The following is a 14174-nucleotide window of genomic DNA, read 5'->3' on the forward strand; positions in this document are numbered from 1 at the left end:
ATCGAGCATAAGCTCCCACAGCAGCACTTTCAATAAGCGGGAACAAAACATAAATGAATGATGAGTCGGTGTCGTAGTTGTCTCACAAACAATTTTAGTTTGAATAGCTTACAAATTGTGCATTTATATAAAAGTCAACAATAGTCAGATAAAACAAATTATTATTTAGCCTATAACATTCTTTATAATACTTAGGCTAAGAACGAATAGGCCTATTATCCTTAGGCAATGCCTTTTGCCTATCGAAATGTAAAAATTCAAAATATACTATCCGATATAACAAATGATTATTAATACAATTCTTTATAACGCTTAAAAACGAATGAACATTGGCATAGGCTAAAATCTAATAGGACTATTAGGATATGCCTATCGAACTGTACACATCTTAAATATAGGCCTAGAAGTTACAAAATAAATAAATTAGCCTAAACAAAATAAGAATGAAAGTAACCTAAATGAGTGCAAAAAAACTAACAGTGCAAATAAGTCTTAGTAAAGTACAATGAGGAACCATTAGGTCTAGTTGTTTTTTACCATGTCTTAGTCCTACCTAAAGGTTTCTGGCAAGGAACACCAACATGTTCACCTTTTCTGCCCTAGAGAAGCAAACTCAGGAGGATGATGGACTTGTAAATGTTGACAGAGGTTTGTAGTTTGTCCATCCTTTGCCCATCCTTTGCCCTGATAATCTTTTTGCGTATTCTGCAAGTGACTTCGGTCAGAACTGCCAATAGGCAAAGAAATTATTTATTTCCCACCAGGTCAGCCATAATTTTTTTTCTGATTTAGCGCAAGGCAGGCTATACTATAGGTACTAAGTGAAATCCCATCCCATCCCTTTTTTTTTTTTTTTTGCAGACAAACTGTCAAAGTAGCCTAATGGAAGAATGTTGCAAATGCGCTTACCCAGATGATCAAGATTAAATAACAATAGCCTACACTTGATATGGCTATAATATTCATTTTTAATAGGTAGGCTAATATAACTGATATCTGAGTATTTTTATGGACAAGAGAGAAACATAGCCCTACCAATTTGAAAACCTAGACTAGCCTCCAAGGGATCAGGGCTGGAACAGAGCCATCCAAATGTAGTTTGCTGATGTCAACGTTGTGAACCCCATGGTGGCAGTGGGGTTATGGTATGGGCAGGCATAAGCTACGGACATGAAAACAATTGCATTTTATCGATGGCAATTTGAATGCACAGAGATACCGTGACGAGATCCTGAGGCCCATTGTCGTGCCATTCATCCGCCGCCATCACCTCATGTTTTAGCATGATAATACACGGCCCCATGTCGGAAGGATCTGTACACAATTCCTGGATGCTGAAAATGTCCCAGTTGTTCCATGGCCTGCAGACTCACCAGACATGTCACCCATTGAGCATGTTTGGGATGCTCTGGATCGACGTGTAGGACGGCATGTTCCAGTTCCCGCCAATATCCAGCAACTTCACAAAGCTATTGAAGAGGATTGGGACAACATTCCACAGGCCACAATCAACAGGCTGATTAACTCTATGTATTAGGAGATGTCGCGCTGCATGAGGCAAATGGTGGTCACACCAGATACTGACTGGTTTTCTGATTCACGCCCCTAACTTTTTTATTTTAGGGTATCTGTGACCAACAGATGCATATCTGTATTTCCAGTCATGTGCAATCCATAGATTAGGGCCTAATGAATTTAGTTAAATTGACTAATTTCCTTCTATGAACTGTAACTCAGTAAAATCTTAGAAATTGTTGCATGTTGCATTTTTTAATTTTTGTTCAGTGTATTTCTTTTAAATTGTTGGACATAAAAGACTGTAAAAACACCAGCAGGTCAGCTCCAAGTGATTTTAGTTTTGGAAATCTGTTCCAAAGTATTCCCACGCATAATAGAGATATATACTGTATGTGATCGTATACAAATGCAAGCAAGGTTTGAAATTATTATGTTTTAGTCAAATATTATATCTGTTTCGGCTTCTTACGGTCAATTTGCAGTCCTGACCATCCGCTCAAGAAAATATCAGCCCACGGCTGAATCTAGTTAATTATCCCTTGTTTAGCCCTTTCTAAATTAATCCTTCAGTGATGTGGAATGTTTGATGTTAGATAAGACTGTTTCGTTAAGATGTTTTGGCACAATGTTTTAGTTTTGTGCCATCCTCACTTCCTTGCCACTAGATGACAGCATGTATCTTCCTATGTACCCTTCCCCTCTCTCAGCTCTGTTGGTTCAGATTAGGACCAGATGGATAGATCGATGTTCTGTTCCTATAATAAATGTCATCTCTACTCTTTAGGCCTGAGATCCTGAAGCAGGAGATCAAGGTGTTCTTTGTCAAGTACAATGACCCCATCTACGTAAAACTTGAGAAACTGGACATCATGATTCGCCTGGCCTCCCAGGCCAACATAGCCCAGGTACCGCTCATGGAACCCCATACCTCAGTCAATGGAAGTCTACAATGAGTGTACAAAACATTATGAACACCTTCCTAATATTGAGTTGCACCCGCTTTTGCCCTCAGAACAGCCTCAATTCGTCAGGGCATGGACTCTACAAGGTGTCGAAAGCGTTCCACAGGGATGCTGGCCCATGTTGATGCCAGTGCTTCCCACAGTTGTGTCAAGTTGGCTGGATGTCCTTTGGGTGGTGGACCATTCTTGATACACAGGTGAAACTGTTGAGCGTGAAAAACCCAACAGTGTTGAAGTTCTTGACACACTCAAACCAGTGTGCCTGGCACCTACCAGGGTTCGTATTGTCATGAAAATCCTGAAAAAGTCATGGCATTTTTAAATGGTGTTTTCCAGGCCTGGAAAAGTTTTGGAGAATCTGAAATGTTTTGGAAAAGTCATGGAAATTGTTAATAATTTCTGTTGATGTAATTTATTTAGGCACAGTTAAATATTTTATCAATCAAATATAATCAACATATTAGCCAGGATCGGTATGTATAGTGCAAGACAAGTGGGCCGTTGCTCAAGGAGTGAGAGACAGTCGGACATTGCATCAGCAGGTAGGCCTATAAAATATAATAGAGAACAGATTACATCAATGATGGTCAACCATCCTCCAGGAGAGCTTATGGGTGTGCAGGTTTTTATTCCAGTCCCTCTCTGACAAACCACAGTTTAGAAATGAACTGCTCAACCGGACCTTGATAAACTGGCCCTGATGTGTTTGAGCAGGGCTTGATCAAAAGCCTGCACACCCAGTAGCTCTCCAGACTGAGGGCTGACCACGTGTTTTATACAGTTGCCTAACAGGTGTTCTACTTTGTGGGGGGGTTAAGTACCTTGTACAGTGACAGGAGATGGTACATGGGATCAGAGAGCAGCCTCCCAGTGTCGATACCACATTACGCTTTTTTATAAGTACATAGAGATGCCAACAATTGTTGGCCATGGACATTTGGTTAAAGGTCATGAAATTCCATCTGTCAAAATGTGTATAAACCCTGCTACTACCATTCAAAGGCACTTAAATATTTTCTTGCCCATTCACCCTCTGAATGGCACACATACACAATCCATGTCTCAATTGTCTCAAAGCTTAAAAATCCTTCTTTAACCTGTCTCCTCCCTTCATCTACGCTGATTGAAGTGACATCAATAAGGGATCATAGCTTTCACCTGGTCAGTCTGTCATGGAAAGAGCAGGTGTTCCTAATGTTTTGTTCACTCAGTGTATATTAGGGTGTTCATTTCTCATGATTTACTGTACATCATTATATACTTAGTCACTCTACACAGAAAACTATCGTTGTACCATTTTGGTGAAGCTAGCTCAGTACTGTGTATGTTTATTTTTTATACTGTATATGTTTGACTTATAATAATGGTATTGGCCCTCAGAAATATAAAGTTTTGTTAACATAACAACATGGCCCTCAGAAAGCATAGCTTATTCAAAACCCGACTTCCATCCATCTGTTCAGCCGCACCTCTATATCGAAGACTAATTTCAACAGATACGTTCATATCCCAATGCTTCACTCCTAATCAGTCTTAGCTGGTGCTCTGAGGGGCATCCTGTCAGACGATGCCTTAATGAACACATGTTTTAGATAGCGGATGTGTTCGCTTCCTTCGCGGTTAAGAGCCGAGATAGCTGTCAGCGTGATTGACAGCTAAGGCAGGCTCAGACAAGCTCGCTGTAAATGAGCCATTACAGTCCAACAGAGACACACTCCCTGGATAAACACTGTCTATGAGGGAGGCTTTGGTAGCTTCTCTGACTGGCCTTGGGTAGCTTAGCCTTGTCTGCGTACACAATTTACTAACCTCAACCTTATCTCCTCAACCTATTCGCTTACAGTGTCAAGATGTTTGCTTGTCCTCACAACGTGTGTTTGTGTCATGTTTTTCACTCATATGCCCTGCTCTCTCCCCAGGTGTTGGCTGAGCTGAAGGAGTACGCCACCGAGGTGGACGTTGACTTTGTGCGTAAGGCAGTGAGGGCCATCGGACGCTGTGCCATCAAAGTGGAGGTTGGAATCTGAGACACCATCATAGACGGACACACAGAGGATCTCTGATCAATGTCTATCTGAAATTCAGATTTTATAGCTGTTCCATAAAAGTGCCATCCAATCCTATAAAGTTGTTTGAAGGAGTTTAAACGAGGTACTTTGGCCACTGTGATTTTTAAAAATTTTGGGTCAGTGTTGACTCTGTTCCTGTTGTCTCCTTTTTAGCAATCTGCTGAGCGCTGTGTTAGCACCCTGCTGGACCTCATCCAGACCAAGGTGAACTATGTGGTGCAGGAGGCCATCGTGGTCATCAGGGACATCTTCCGCAAATACCCCAACAAGTAGGTGTCCTTTTTCCTCCGTTCCCGATAATTATCAATGAAGTTGGAGATTTCTTTCCTCATTCTTTTCTTTTGTTTTTCAGTAGGGGCTATACTGCCCCTGTCTGTCTATACAAGACCTTTTGTTTTTCAGTAGGGGCTATACTGCCCCTGTCTGTGTCTATACAAGACCTTTTGTTTTTCAGTAGGGGCTATACTGCCCCTGTCTGTCTATACAATACCTTTTGTTTTTCAGTAGGGGCTATACTGCCCCTGTCTGTCTATACAATACCTTTTGTTTTTCAGTAGGGGCTATACTGCCCCTGTCTGTGTCTATACAAGACCTTTGTACATCCCCAGGCCCAGACGGACACTAGTATATACCCTGACCCTTTGTATTCTTTCTCTCTCCTCAGGTATGAGAGCATCATCGCCACACTGTGTGAGAACCTGGACTCTCTGGACGAGCCAGATGCGCGCGCCGCCATGATCTGGATCGTGGGCGAGTACGCTGAGAGGATCGACAACGCCGACGAACTGCTGGAGAGCTTCCTGGAGGGCTTCCATGACGAGAGCACGCAGGTCAGTTGTCCCAGAGCACTCAGGTCAGTTGTCCCAGAGCAGATTACTCAGGTCAGTTGTCCCAAAGCACTCAGGTTAGTTATCCCAGAGCAGAGCACCCAGGTCAGTTGTCCCAGAGCACCCAGGTCAGTTGTCCCAGAGCACTCAGGTCAGTTGTCCCAAAGCACTCAGGTTAGTTATCCCAGAGCAGAGCACCCAGGTCAGTTGTCCCAGAGCAGAGCACCCAGGTCAGTTGAGGTCAGCAACCCTGGTCCTCTGCCCAGTTTCTAAGCTACCTCTACCCCCAGGACACTTAATATAAATCTGTTGGTTTCATTTTACAATCTTAATGCCAGATTGCCTGGATGATGCGTTTGGGACTTTTACACCCTGCCAGAAATTTAACTAGGGCAAAAACTGGATTGGATATGGTTATAGCTCCAACTTGCCCTTGTATGTAATTTCTGCTATATTGCTTTCATTAAAGTCATGTTTTCAGTTCTACACATGTGCCTTAGGGATAGGGGCTAGGAGTTGATTTGGTCCAGCCCTAACAGTAATAACCTTTTATCTGGGTTTGGCAGCTACTTTCACTATTTGAGCAGATATGAGGTTGGGTCAGACCATTCACAGCCTTGGGGGTGTGTTGTTTCAGGTCCAGCTCACTCTTCTCACAGCCATCGTTAAGCTTTTCCTCAAGAAGCCCTCTGAGACTCAGGAGCTGGTACAGCAGGTCCTCAGTCTGGCCACACAGGTGAGACACACACATACACACACCAACACGTCTCCCTCTTTTTCTTCAAACTGTCCCAAACTTAAACTCATCACTGTCTATTCTCAGCTGTGATTCCTCCCCCTTGTGTCCTCCTAGGACTCCGACAACCCTGACCTGCGTGACAGGGGTTACATCTACTGGCGCCTGCTGTCCACCGACCCGGTGACTGCCAAGGAGGTGGTCTTGTCCGAGAAGCCCCTGATCTCGGAGGAGACAGACCTGATTGAGCCCACCCTGCTGGACGAGCTCATTTGCCACATTGGCTCCCTGGCCTCCGTCTACCACAAGCCCCCCAACGCCTTCGTGGAGGGAAGCCACGGCATCCATCGCAAGCACCTGCCCATCCAGCACGGCAGGTGAGACACAGTTACCAGGAAGTTACTCAGTTACCAAAGTCCCAGGAAGACACACTCAGCTAACCTCCAAACAACACGTCCCTCCCCATCTAGCGCAACACATAGGCAATCATTGCTTACACACAAATACCAACATCTGCTCCCCCATATAAATGAAATAGAATATTCATTACGTACTGTATATCTATGTGACCTCCTCTCTTCCCACCTCTCAGCATTGACACAGGCGAGAGCCCTGTGAGCGCAGGGCCAGCAGCCCCTATTGAACAGGCCCAGTCAGTCATCCCCTCCCAGGGAGACCTGCTGGGAGACCTACTCAACCTGGACCTGGGTCCCCCCGTCAACGTGCCCCAGGTCTCCTCCATGCAGATGGGTGCTGTCGACTTGCTGGGCGGAGGCCTTGACAGCCTGGTGAGTGAGAGATACATACACACACAATTGCAAACAACATGCTCACGTAAAGGTTTATTTACAGTTGAAGTCAGAAGTTTACATACACCTTAGCCAAATACATTTAAACTCAGTTTTTCACAATTCCTGACATTTAATCCTAGTAAAAATTCCCTGTCTTAGGTCAGTTAGGATCACCACTTTATTTTAAGAATGTGAAATGTCAGAATAATAGTAGAGAGAATTATTTATTTAAGCTTTTATTTCTTTCATCACATTCCCAGTGGGTCAGAAGTTTACATACACTCAATTAGTATTTGGTAGCATTGCCTTTAAATTGTTTAATTTAGGTGAAACATTTTGGGTAGCCTTCCACAAGCTTCCCACAATAAAGTTGGGTGAATTTTGGCCGTTCCTCCTGACAGAGCTGGTGTAACTGAGTCAGGTTTGTAGGCCTCCTTGCTCACACACGCTTTTTCAGTTCGCCCACACATTTTCTATAGGATTGAGGTCAGTTCTTTGTGATGGCCACTCCAATACCTTGACTTTGTTGACCTTAAGCCATTTTGCCACAACTTTGGAAGTATGCTTGGGGTCATTGTCCATTTGGAAGACCCATTTGCGACCAAGCTTGACTGATGTCTTGAGATGTTGCTTCAATATATCCACATAATTGTCCTTCCTCATGATACCATCTATTTTGTGAAGTGCACCAGTCCCTCCTGCAGCAAAGCACCCCCACAGCATGATGCTGCCACCCCTGTGCTTCACGGTTGGGATGGTGTTCTTCGGCTTGCAAGCAACCCCCTTTTTCCTCCATACATAACGATGGTCATTATGGCCAAACAGTTCTATTTTTGTTTCATCAGACCAGAGGACATTTCTCCAAAAAGTAAGATCTTTGTCCCCATGTGCAGTTGCAAACCGTAGTCTGGCTTTTTTATGGCGGTTTTGGAGCAGTGGCTTCTTCCTTGCTGAGCGACCTTTCAGGTTATGTCGATATAGGACTTGTTTTACTGTGGATGTAGATACTTTTGTACCTGTTTCCTCCAGCATCTTCACAAGGTCCTTTGCTGTTGTTCTGGGATTGATTTGCACTTTTCTAGCCAAAGTTCGTTCATCTCTAGGAGACAGAACGCGTCTCCTTCCTGAGCGGTATGACGGCTGCGTAGTTCCATGGTGTTTATACTTGCGTGCTATTGTTTGTACAGATGAAAGTGGTACCTTCAGGCGTTTGGAAAATGCTCCCAAGGATGAACCAGACTTGTGGAGGTCTACCATTTTTTTTCTGAGGTCTTGGCTGATTTCTTTTGATTTTCCCATGATGTCAAGCAAAGAGGCACTGAGTTTGAAGGTAGGTCTTGAAATACATCCACAGGTACACCTCCAATTGACTCTAATGATGTCAATTAGCCTATCAGAAGCTTCTAAAGCCATGACTTCATTTTCTGGAATTTTCCAAGCTGTTGAAAGGCACAGTCAATTTAGTGTATGTACACTTCTGACCGACTGGAATTGTGATACAGTGAAATAATCTGTCTGTAAACAATTGTTCGAAAAATTACTTGTCATGCACAAAGTAGATGTCCTAACTGACTTGCCAAAACTATAGTTTGTTAACAAGAAATTTGTGGAGTGGTTGAAAAACAAGTTTTAATGACTCCAACCTAAGTGTATGTAAACTTCCGACTTCAACTGTATCTCTGCTGGGATGGTGGGATTGTAAATCTAGTCCATGAGGGATCAATAGGACAGCACTCTTCTTATGTTTTATTGTGCCATGAACAATGTGGACAGTATAGTCTCCTTTTAGCGTGGCTGTCAGTGTGCATTCCCCGGTCTGAGTTGAGCTGAGATGATGTAGGGCCTCCTGGCTGACATAGCGATGGTGGTGTATGCTGAGCTGTGGCCACAGAGATCCACTATGTCAGTGAGAAGCCTGTCTCCCTGTCCCTGATTGATCTGCCAGACACTGGTACAAAGAGGCAGGCAGGGCAGGGACGTCACGATGATTCACAGCTTCACACTGACATCTCAATACAGCAGAGACACGAGGCGAGGAAGTTTGGTCTTAATGGTACAGGGTGGTAGCGTCTTGTCAGGTTGTATGTTGCTAATATTATTGCACTGTCAAGATAGTTTTTGGCTTTATGCAGATTAGTTGTTTTGGTTGACAAGATGGTGCATATTAATTAACATTTCAGTTTTTACATCTAAAACGTCCTAGTTAGCCAGCTGTAAAAAGCAAATTTCCACCCATGGTGTAACAATGTGATAATGATTTGAGTGTGATTTGTCATGTGGGTCTTGTTGTTTTATGACTGCTCTGGAATGAGCAGCGGCTTTTTGGGAAGCTCTATTAATGTCTCTTATGTTTTAGGGAGACCTCCTCCTCTTGACAGACAAAGTCATTATAGCTTTTTAATGATATTAGCTGGTGATTGTGTTCTCAACCCTAGCCTGAAAGGACAGCCGCAGCTGTTGTTCTACTCTACTGATAGGGAAAGAAATGGTGTCAGACTGTATACATATACAAAATAGTGTTGTAGCTTGTAGTGTTGTTCAGAAAGGAAACACAATGTATTCATTTAACCATTTATTAGAAAGTAAATGACAATACATTAGGTCTTGGCATTAGGCTCTGCAGTTTAAGGGTAGCTCATTGCCATAGCAATTAGGGGTGTGAACGATTCAACGAAATTAGGACGTTAACGTTAAGGAAAAATCTCTAACCAAACAACTGTTTTCTTTCTTGTTTTTTTCCCCAAAAATTTAAATCACAGTGCAGTTATCACAAAACTACCACAAACAGGTCCCGATCATCATCATAAGGGAAAAACCTAAATTAAAAAAATACCCAACGCAACAGTGCTGTAACGTTAGTAGGAGATATGCATCTTTCAAATTATTTGCCACGAATATTAAGCACGTCATCGTGGTTAAATTGGAAAAATGACAGAGAAAGGCAAGCGACCGCGGCGAACAGCCTGCTCTGCCCGAGTCAGTACAGTATAATTGAGTCTGCTAAGCTGTGTTTTTAGCTGACCCAACAAGTACGGACTGACTGTTGGGAACATGTCTACAACTTCATCAGCAAGCTGTCAAACTATCGTAAATAAGTGACAAGCTACACTTAGTTTATCAGTGCAGTGACGAACATCCTTAACTAGCTAGCTAAAATTCCATCCCTGTGTTTGTCAGTGAAGCTAGTTAGAAGCAGGCAGGCTACAACAAGCTAAATCAGATGATGAAATCACTGACGGCCAATATACTTGCACATATTTTGTGCAGGAGTAGAGAGATGTTTTTGTTTTTACTACTGTAGTGTCGAGTTAATGTTGCTAATTATGCTGTGTGACCAAGGAGGACCCGCTGACGCTGTATTTTTATCATAAGGTTTATTCATAACAAAGGGTTACAGCGTCGATTTACAGATACCTGCAGATACCCGGAGAATAATTGCCCCATCTGTAATATGATTATTCTGTCATCCTTTCTCCCAACTGTGGTATATATGCTATGTAATCTGATATGGGTGTTCCCTACAGACCAATCCCAGGAGGACACCTAACAGACTTCCTATTCTATGGTGTGTCACTCTAAAACCGCTCCCTCTAAAACTGAATAAACATCCTCTCAGGTTCCACTTGAAAACATTAGGAAAGTCATAATTCTTCATACACTACATATTCCCCCCTTCGAGACTAACTAAAAGTCTCGAAACCAAAAAAGAATAGGATTATGACAAGTAACAATTTCTCTTATTGATTATCTTTAACAATAAACCCAAAACACTTTTCTATGGAGTGTAAATACCTTTCTATGAAATATGAACAAATCTCCATGGAGTGTGAATACATTACTATGAAATATGAACAAATCTCTATGAAGTGTGAGAGCGAAAAACCTGTCTGGCAGCCTTCTTTCCAAATATCCATCCATCAATCAAGACAGTAAAATTCTCTCACGGCCCCTCTGCCCCAGGCAACCACTTAAGTACTCCAGATCAATTCATAAATCTTTATCAATGCATTTGAAACTATGTTGCAATTAAATACACATGAAAGCCTCAGCAAACAAAATACTATCCAAAATGTCCACACTCAGGCTGGTCGACCCATCGGACCCTACTGTGGATTCTCTCTATCCCTGCCTAGACTCCATATCCCTAAGCATTCACGAAATAAACAAAAACATCTGAGATCCCCACATGTATCCAATAACAGCAAATATCATTCTACAAAAATTAATACCTAATACAGAAAGAATATGACACAAATTATGTATTACACATGCAAATATGTCTATATTTCATTGCAGACACTGGAATGTAGTCCACTACACTTCATCTCCTCAGCAGTGTCGACTTCCAATGCATCTTCGATGATGGAATCGGAACCTTTCCACACCTTCCTTGTTCCATTTCCTCCAGTCCCTTCATATTCTCCTTTCATATTGTCCCTTCATATTGTCCTTGTTTGAGTATTTCAATCTCTACATATTCTCCCAAATGCTTCTGGAAGAAAAGAAAAGACCAAACAGTATCTTTTGCAAAACAACACATTCAAATTAAAACATCAATAACTAAGAATATAAAAATGATATATAAAATGAATCTAAATGAATCACATTCTATTCCCCCCTTTGATTCATAACAAAATACTAAAATCACACTAATATTGAAACCTCTTTGATATCTATCTATCAATACTCCTTTGAGTCTTGACAGAAGGTTAAACCCTCTTATCGTTTCGTTTGCAAAACCCCTCAAATTATAGTTAATATTATCTATGTTATCTTCCCAAAATTTTACACCATACCATGGAAAAATCCCCACTTCTCTCTTAGACTTATCCTCCAATTATAGGTTTCCCAGACTATGAAACTTCTCTCTTTCAGAATCAGATTTATCTCTTTCCCTGTGCTTCCCCTCTTTTAATTTTAAAAACCTCATATGGAAGCTTCAACTTCTAACAATATCCTTTCCATCCATAGGTAAGAATATATACTCTCTCACCACACAAACCCCTAAATAACTCTAAAATTCCCCCATAGTCACATTATCATTCAAAACTTCTCTCCACATGAGAGGAATCTCACCTCTACACATTCCTTCTCTCACATCTACAAGGAAATGAGCTTTATCACTCATCCTAACCCTAATAACAGTATTTTCCTCTAAAATTGATGCTGAAGCGATTGGCTCCCTTGTAATCAAATGTGATATATTTATAGCTTTAATAACTGTCAATGTTGAAGGAGTTAAATTGCTTCTCACTGTTGTTATAATATACTAAAGTGTTGATGTCATTGTCGTTGTTTCATCTAGTTTCCCCAAAGCTTTGAACTCTTTACTTGTATTTCCATCTATCACCACTAGTGTCACTACGTTCACTCAAAGTCCTAACTCTAATCCCTCACTTTCAAACTTTTGATTATAAAAAATACACTTACAATTACCTTGATCTTCCTGCTGGGAATTGTAAATATAGATACCCAATCACCCTCAATCTTCTCTTATCATTCAGCAACGCATACTTTCTCAATGCAACTGCTCCTAACAGATCTAAACTCCTACCATATCTATCTTCTCACTAAACTCTAAATTTCCCTTCACCACTGTTCTCTCTCTCTTACTACTAACTTTGAAACTTAGCTTACTGTCCTAGAGTTCCTTCAACCCTAGTTTTCCTAACTTTTTTTAATCTAATCTTTTCTCCTAACTCCAGACAGCCGTCTGGTGTACATCTTATTGTACAGTTCAACTTACACAATGCTTCTCTTCCCAACAATGTAATAGGTATATGTTCTGATACCAGTATGGGTTTTTTAATTTTCTTGATTTTTATAGCAGAGCTCAATTGGTTCCTTAAGAGTAATCAGCTGTTTTACTCTCTCGAATCCCTATCCTAATTAGTTAATTTTACATAGTGAGATGTGTAACCTCTTCAGACTGAACACAGATAAAAGCTTTTCCACTATCCACCATCACTTCTCATAGTCCTTTGTTTTCACTTCAATTGTTGGATATTTTCCCTAATTGGTGCTACCAGCTGACACCCCCCTTCAGATCTTCTAGGCACTCCTAGAATCCTTGCTCCTTTAAGGGTTCACCTGTCCTCCAGATGATCTTCACTTGCTCCTGTATCTTCCTCTGAAATTCCCTCTTTCCAGAAACTATCTATGGATATGAAACACCTTGTACCACTAGTTGTGGCTGGTACAATTGCATTTGACCTTGTTCAGTTGAAGCTATGGCAGTGATTGTTGATTTGGTGCACACTGATTCTTCATAACCAAAGCTTTTCTTCTCCTTCTTCTTCTCCCCCCAGTTGTATTTGATCAAGTTTTCTGAGAGTTTCTTGGTCCTGTTCTTTCTTGTTGTTTACATATCGGTATTCTTCAAAAGCTTATATTCTAAATTCTGTCCTCGAATGATCACCTTCCATCATCTTCTTACTTGTGCTCTCTTTCCTTTCCTCAATGTATTCTTCTCCTCCAATTCTTGGGATCCTTTTCTCAGCAGTTTTTTCTTCTCTTCTGTATCTTCAGCTTCTTGAGTTGTTGTTCCGGTTCTCTTTGTCTCTTCTAAATTATTCCCCTTATCCAGGCATAATACACTTCAGTCTATATCTCTTTCTATTTCTTCTTTACTAATCATTGTTGGATAAAATCCTCTTGAATATGAAGCACCTTTAATCTCCAAGTCTTCATCTTTGTCTTCATCTTTCCGAACCTCATTCTTCTCTTAGTTTCCAGACATCTCGGTTTTTTCTTACTTCTGGAGTTTTCTTTTATCTTTATGGTCGTTTCTGCTTCTCCTCTCTCTATTATTCAATCACTTTCATCATGTTGATGACGTCAGGGTTAAGATTCCCTCCACTGGCTATGGTTGTTCAATGTCAGGCCAACTTTTATTCCCTTTTCCAGATAACCTTTAGTTAATGGTATTGCAATGTTTACTATTTTCAACTATATCAACAGGTGTAATTACTTTCATAGTTCTGATGTCCTTTTTCCCCCCATGTAACAACTATTTTATATTCCTTTATTGTAAATTATTTCATTATTTTAGACTATATAGCCTATGGCTTCCTCCCTATTTTTTCTCTTTCTAATTATATATATATATATATATATATATATATATTTTTTTTCTCTTCCCCAAATTAATTAATTAATCAATTAATTTATTCATCCATTTATTTATTTATTCATTTTATTTTACCAAATTATTGATTAGTGGCAATCTTACCACATCCAATCAGGAAATTAAATGAAAGTAGTCAACTTCA

General features: G+C 41.0%; 1 protein-coding gene across 6 annotated transcripts in view; it reads left to right on the top strand.

The window, feature by feature from the left end:
- The window catches only part of ap2b1 (adaptor related protein complex 2 subunit beta 1), a 105560-nt gene that overhangs the window by 35510 nt on the left and 55876 nt on the right, over positions 1-14174 (top strand). For all 6 annotated transcript variants that reach the window (XM_041893920.1, XM_041893923.2, XM_041893921.1 and 3 more), the window contains exons 8-14: positions 2303-2423; positions 4400-4495; positions 4703-4818; positions 5214-5379; positions 6014-6112; positions 6230-6489; positions 6705-6900. In XM_041893920.1, the coding sequence (XP_041749854.1) occupies positions 2303-2423; positions 4400-4495; positions 4703-4818; positions 5214-5379; positions 6014-6112; positions 6230-6489; positions 6705-6900 (1054 nt within the window). The remainder of the gene's footprint in view (positions 1-2302; positions 2424-4399; positions 4496-4702; positions 4819-5213; positions 5380-6013; positions 6113-6229; positions 6490-6704; positions 6901-14174) is intronic.

The sequence above is a fragment of the Coregonus clupeaformis genome, chromosome 13 (genome assembly GCF_020615455.1).
Source record: "Coregonus clupeaformis isolate EN_2021a chromosome 13, ASM2061545v1, whole genome shotgun sequence".
Taxonomy (NCBI): domain Eukaryota; kingdom Metazoa; phylum Chordata; class Actinopteri; order Salmoniformes; family Salmonidae; genus Coregonus; species Coregonus clupeaformis.